Here is a 6403-nt window from a genome sequence, read left to right as displayed (position 1 = left end):
AGAAGAAGAAGAAGAAGAAGAAGAAATAGAGAAACAGAGAAATAATTGCCAGACAAAACAGAGAGAAACAGACAGAGAGAAGGGAAAAAGGAGAAAGAAGAAGAAGAAAGGAGGAGAGAAAAAATAAAATAAAATAAAAAGAGGAAGGGAGAGAGAGGCTGCTGTGAGATAGAAATTAATGTGAAACTCAATTAATAAAAAAAAAAAACTCCTCATTCTTATATCACAAGCCTATATTAGGCACCTAAGAAACCCTACAGATAAAAAAATTAAAAATAATAAAATAATGCCGAAACAATAAAAAAAACATAAAATAACCCCAAAGTATTTAAAAACCACTCAAATAAACAAGCATACACAAACCAATATAAAATCCATTTTTTTAAATCTTTAAATGAAAATACAAAATATGATTGCCTAGAACTATCCAAAGCGACCGTCTATCAAACTCCCTTTGTTGGAGAAAACTTCACCTCTAGTTTTACAGTGGCACAACAGCATATATCCATAAGCCAGTCAACTTGTAATTCAACCTCGTCCATTTTCATTTGAATGCGAATATCAACAACAGATCATTGGAATCCTCCTCAAGATTCCCAATCCCGATAAAGTAGATAGGTGGAAAATAATTGCACTTTGGAAGATAATTCAAGGCTTTAGGCCTATGTGTCAAAAAATTAAAACAAGTTTCAACAATTTCAGCCTCTAAAAAGCTCTGGCTTTATATGGAATTCCCAATTTAACATTAAATTTTGCTTCTTCGAACCCTTCTACAGCTTGAACATCTTGTTCCATTGCATTAACTTCTTATTTCAAGGATGACATCATGTGGACTACCATCCGTACAATCAATGAGCTTTCATTTCCATATTGATAACCCATGACAACAATAAATTCAGGTTCACTTGCAATTTCCTCTTTTCTGTCATCATGTGTGTAGCCCATAACAACAATTTATGTTTCATCCTGGATAGGTTGTTCTGAGATTGAAGGTATGTTGTCCAAAACACAAACTCTTTCTTCTATTGAGATGGAAGACGATCTCATTGTAACAGTTGGTGAACAGTTCTCATATTAACAGACTTTTCATTCTAAACCAAAAGAAGGTCTGAGTTTCCCCTTCTTGTCTTCGGTAGTATTGTATCCTATCCCACCACTCAGCCGCATAGTCCACAAGCTTATGAGATGCAAATCTTGTCCTTCTTGTTTCCAGTGTCTCATTGTGTTAAAAACAAATATGAAGATAAAACAGCCCATCTATGAATTCTCTCTTAAACAAATTTCCATCAAAACAAGCAGTATCCTCAAGGCAAAGCATAGAAGCCCACGTAACAATTCTCAAATTTATGTCTGGCAAAATATTAAAAATGTTGACTTCCCAATTGTAGGTTCTCCAATTCATTAATAATAATCTTGAATATCTTGCATAAATTCGAAAAATTTCAGAATTAAACCTGACTAAAGGTGCTGATAGTGCTGACGTTTCCTTCAGAAATATATATTAAGCACCCAAAGTTGGATTTCATCAGGCTAGTGTCAAAGTTTTGCAGTTGCAGTCAACTACTCGCACTAATACTCCAAAATATCACAGTAAATCTGGAACAGATTCTAGCAAGATCAGAAAATCTTGAAGTGATGCTGTTGCAGTTGCAGTCAAATATCACTCAGGATTCAAATAATGCTGCTCTATCTTCATTTTCTCACACCAAATATGAATATATCAAGAGCAGTCAAATTCTCTTCCTGCTGATCAAAATATCTGGGCTAGAGCCACTGGGTATGGGTAGTTGGGTTGGATAGTGAGTGTAAATGGCTTTTGGGAAATTAGGACAGGTTACAAAGAAAATAAAGGTATTTTCAAGCAAGACAATAAATAGAAGGATAAAAATAGAAGGGGCTGAGGGCTTGTGGCAACTTGCGCCAGGAAGTTGTGACATGCAACATTGGAAGAGCTGTGAAGGTGGAAGGAATTCAGGATGGGAAGCCAGTGATGTAAGTTGAGTTGATGACTGGAAGAAGGGTCTATGCATGGCATATTTTAGTGATGCCAAGGAGATGCTGATGGTGGTTGTTGGCTCTGACAAGAAGAAACTATGGCAAAGGTTTTGATGAGGCATGAAACTCCCTTTTTTTTTCTCTCTTTTTCAGCAACAAAGATTCAAGGGAGGGCTAGTTAGTTTTGACAGGAAAAAATTCTGGTACAGCAGTAGTGGTTGCAGTCACGGACTTATTCCCAACCTTCTTTTCCAGTGAGAATTTGAAGTAGCAGCAGTAGCAGCTACTTTCTCTTTTTTCTCCCTCTATTTTGTTTGTGATTTCTTTGGACATTTTTCTTTTTTTTTTCCTCTTTCATACTTCAGTGCTCCTGCTAGAGTCTTCCCTTTGTGGCGACAATGAATCCTCTTTTTTTGTCGCTTTCCTATGATTCTGCTGCTGTCTTCCCTGTCACAGCAACACAAACTTCTTTTTTCCTGGGGTTCTACTGAAGGGGAGAAGAGTTAGGGTTCAGTTTTTTCGGGGTTTTTCTTAAAGGGTAAAAGTTTTTTTTTTTTTTTTTAAGGGTTTTGCTGAAGGTAAAAGGGTTAGAATTTTGTTTCCTGGAAGGCAGATGGTTGGATTGAAGTGAGGCTTGAACCAGAAGATGAGATGGCCTGGAATGGAGATGGGTGTGCAATAATGGGGGCTTCGCAATGAAGGGATCCATGGCTGGAACAGACAATACTCTGACACCAATTGATATAAAACAACAGACAGAAACAGAGAGTGAGTGTAGGGAGCAAAACAGAGGAGAAGAAGAAAGAGGAAATTAATGTGAAACTCAATTAACAAAGGAAAGCTCCTCATTCTTACATCATAAGCCTATATTTATAGGCAACTAAGAAACCCTAAAGATAAAACTATTAATAAAAAATAATCTCAAAACTCAAAAAATCATTAAATAACCAAAGTAATTAAAAATTACTGAAATAAATAAAGATCTCAAACTAATATAAAATGCCTAGTTTTTCAATCTTTAAAATAAATATGATTACCTAGAACTATCCACAAGTTATCCTTCATCACCAAATGATCTTTTGGTGTACGCCTTCTCCCCTGAGGCATTAAGAAGTGTTAAGAATCTTAACTTAAGATAAAACAGAACCAGATATATTTTATCAGGAATATAAAAGAGAGTTATTAACAGAATAAATGTTTTCTGATTGTATTTCTATGCAAGAGATTACAGATAACTCATAAATATTCATATTCCTCATTATCTTTTGTTTAACATTATACAGGGTTTGTAGCCATCCGCACATGCTGCTTGAGTGAATACCGCAGAGCACTCAGCCTCAAATAAATGGCTCATCTAATGCTATCAAAGTTCACAAAAATTTAGTACACAACAATATCGTCTTTCTGCTCATCTTCACGTCAGAATAGCCCATAACAACTGCAGAAAAAGCAATAAATAAAAGAACACAAGACATACAAGTCCCAAAGACTATACTCATAAGCAGCCACACTGCTCTCCTGCCAGGTGGATGAGATTTCCTATAACCATTTAATTTTCATTCGTTCCAATAACCTACTTTCTTCTTCCTGGGAAATATACGGATCAAGCTTGCGAAGGTTGGTAATAAACATAATTGCCTCATCCATGCGACAAAGCTTACCGTACCAATCCACAATTGTATTGTATGTATTTTGGTTTGGCTTACATCCATGCTTAATCATGTACCGAACCACACCTACAGCCTCCACAAACATTGATTTAGCAGCATAACTTGCAACAAAGGTATTATAAGTTATTACATCTGGAATAAGCCCACACTCCCTCATTTCAGAAAATATCCGTGAAGCATCCCTCATCCGTCCATTTCTACAATAGGCAAATATTACAGTATTGTAAGAGATAATATCGGGCTTCATTCCTTTTGCCAGAATTTCCCTTAAAATTTCCTCTGATCTCTCAAAATCATCTGACCTGCTGTACATATACATCAAGCTATTGTACGTTGTCAAGCTGGGAGTGTATCCATGATCATTCATAAAGTTCAAGATCTCATCTGCCTTCGCAACCATCTGCCTTCGGCCATAGATAGAAACCATTGCATTCAGAGTACTTATATCAGGGGAAAACCCCCCTTTCTGCAGCAGCAGGAAAGCTCTTTCAGTTTCTACAAGAAGGTCAGTCTTGCTATTAACTAAAACGAGGGTCTTCAAAAGTACAGCACGGGGTTCAATGCTACCAGAGTAAATCTCTTCCGCAAGAGTACGCATCCGTTCGATCTCCTTCCCATTGGCATAAGCATGCAGCAAAGAACAGAATGTTAACTCGTTGGGTTTAATCTGACTGTCCTTCATTTCAGCAAATACTTTCTCAGACTGTTCCCAATGCCCTCCACGAGCCAATGCTGCCAGAACAGCATTATAGGAGGAAAGGTCTGGAGTGACCCCAGCTTCCAGCATTCTCTTGTAAACAGTCATGGCTTGGTCAAAAGATCCACACCGGCTGTAAGCACTGATTAAGGTGTTCAAAGTGTCCCTTTCAGGTACAAACCCTGCCCTTTTCATTTCCTTGAACACTCCAGACACTTCTGAGTCCATCCCATTCTGTCCGAACACTTGCAAAATTGTATTCCAAGTAACAATATCTGGGGCACAGTGGGATGCCTTGATCTCTTCAAAGACATTCATCATTTCTGCAAATCTGCGCCTGTTACCATGCATCTTAATGAGTGCATTAAAGGTACATATATTTGGTTCACAACCGGCATTTCTCATCTCCTTAAAAACACTGATTGCAGATTCATCCTTCCCAGCCTTCTCAAATCCCGACAAGAGGGTGGTGTAAGTAAAGACATCAGGCTTACTCCCTTTTTCTACCATCTGTGTCTTAAGCTCCACTGCTTCTTTCAACAGACCATCTCTCACATATGCTGATATCAATGAATTGTAAGTCACAGTACTAGGGGAACATCCATTAGCCTCCATCTCCCGCAGAACTTCTATTGCTTCCTTTGGTCGCCGAGACTTCCCGTAAACATCCAACAATGCATTGTAGGTCACCTTATCAGGACTAAAACCAGCTTGTTTCATCTCCTCAAAAATCCCCACTGCTTCCTCACACAAAGACCCACGCCTACAACAGCTAATAAGAGTATTGTAAGTGTAAGAATCTGGCGAAACACCCATCCTCCTCATTCCCTCCACTACTTTAAGAATTCTATTCCATGACATACCCATTTTTCCATAGACATTCAAAATCACATTATAAGTTATCAAAGTAGGCTTGCAACCCTCCTCCTCCATTTTCTTAAAAACCAGCACAGCCTCCCTATATCTCCCATTATTAGCAAAAACACTTATCATAGAAGTATAAGCATAAACGTCAATTGACACTCCATCTTTACTAAGAGACTGAAGTACAGAACTTGCAGCTGAAACCCGACCCTCTTTACCAAGAATACTTATAATTACAGCAACAGAAGATTCTCTCAACAGTACTTCACAATCTTTCTGCTTCCGAATCCATTCAAACACAGACAGCGCAATGTCACACTTCCTGTGAAACCCCAATGCTTTAATTATACAAAAAAGGTCCAAAGACAGAGACTTTAAACCATCACCTAACTCCTGCGAGTGTAACTCTACCAGTTCAATCAATGTTTCATCAGTTTTTGAAACATCAAAAGAGGGGTCAATCAAGGTTTGGAGAATTCGCTGACCTTGAGGGGAAAGGCCGTCGCTGGACCAAGGCTTTCGGCGGTTGGGGTCGCGAGCATTGCCGAGGCGAGTTCGAGTTCTAAGGACTTGAACTGAGGATTGGGTATTTGGGGTTTTAGGAAGACCAGGGTTTCGCGGGAGAAGGAGCTCTTGGAAAAGAGGGGCTAGAGATGGCGGAGGAATGTTGGGGGGCTCCCGGTGATCATGGAAGGAAGGCTTCGAAGGAGGAAGGCCCGATAGGAGAATAGGGAGAGCTAGCTTTTCTGCCATAACCCCCAACATCTAGAGAGAGCGAGAGGTGTTACTGATTTCTTTCGCTGGGAAAATCTACATGTGTGGCCTTTCTTCTTTCGTTTCTCTTCTCATCAATATCAATCCCCTCCCAAATCATGGAGACAACGGCGCCGTTTGGTTCCTAGGTGTTGCAACGGTTGTTGTAATGCCGTTGGAATGGTTGATGTAAAAATGCAAATTAAAGTTTTAATTTGGAATAATTGATGTAAAAAATGCAAATTTGTTAGGAAAACCACGAGATTTATGACTGTCACCCACCACAATAAATTATTTACTATCCTTATTATCATATAAAAGGACACTCTCCCTCTCATCTTAACATATATTGCATGCTTGAAGACACATTTCATGTTTGAAGTAGGCATATAGAAAGAAGAGGAGAGTACTAAGAAAAGAGATA

The 6403-nt window shown here is 38.6% G+C and overlaps 1 protein-coding gene across 2 annotated transcripts; it reads right to left on the bottom strand.

Moving 5' to 3' along the window:
• Positions 1-3177: 3177 nt before the first annotated feature.
• LOC131149284 (pentatricopeptide repeat-containing protein At5g02860) lies at positions 3178-6111 on the bottom strand. 2 transcript variants are annotated; one of them, XM_058099604.1, is made up of 2 exons: positions 5712-6049; positions 3178-5619 (listed from the first exon to the last, which is right to left on the bottom strand). In XM_058099604.1, exons 1-2 carry the CDS (start codon positions 5766-5768, stop codon positions 3535-3537), a joined length of 2142 nt encoding a protein of 713 aa, XP_057955587.1. In that variant the 5' UTR covers positions 5769-6049; the 3' UTR covers positions 3178-3534. The 2 variants fall into 2 exon arrangements, with proteins under 2 accessions (XP_057955587.1, XP_057955586.1); XM_058099603.1 differs by having other exon boundaries at positions 3178-6111.
• Between the last annotated feature and the right edge of the window lie 292 nt (positions 6112-6403).

This window comes from Malania oleifera, chromosome 2 (assembly GCF_029873635.1).
Source record: "Malania oleifera isolate guangnan ecotype guangnan chromosome 2, ASM2987363v1, whole genome shotgun sequence".
Taxonomy (NCBI): Eukaryota; Viridiplantae; Streptophyta; class Magnoliopsida; order Santalales; family Ximeniaceae; genus Malania; species Malania oleifera.
Note: the sequence above shows the minus strand (reverse complement) of the source record. Positions and strands in the feature narration are given on the sequence as shown.

Excerpts from the sequence above, each read along its gene's own strand:
- LOC131149284 (XM_058099603.1), bottom strand. The coding sequence starts at position 5,991 with ATGTTGGGGGTTATGGCAGAAAAGCTAGCTCTCCCTATTCTCCTATCG.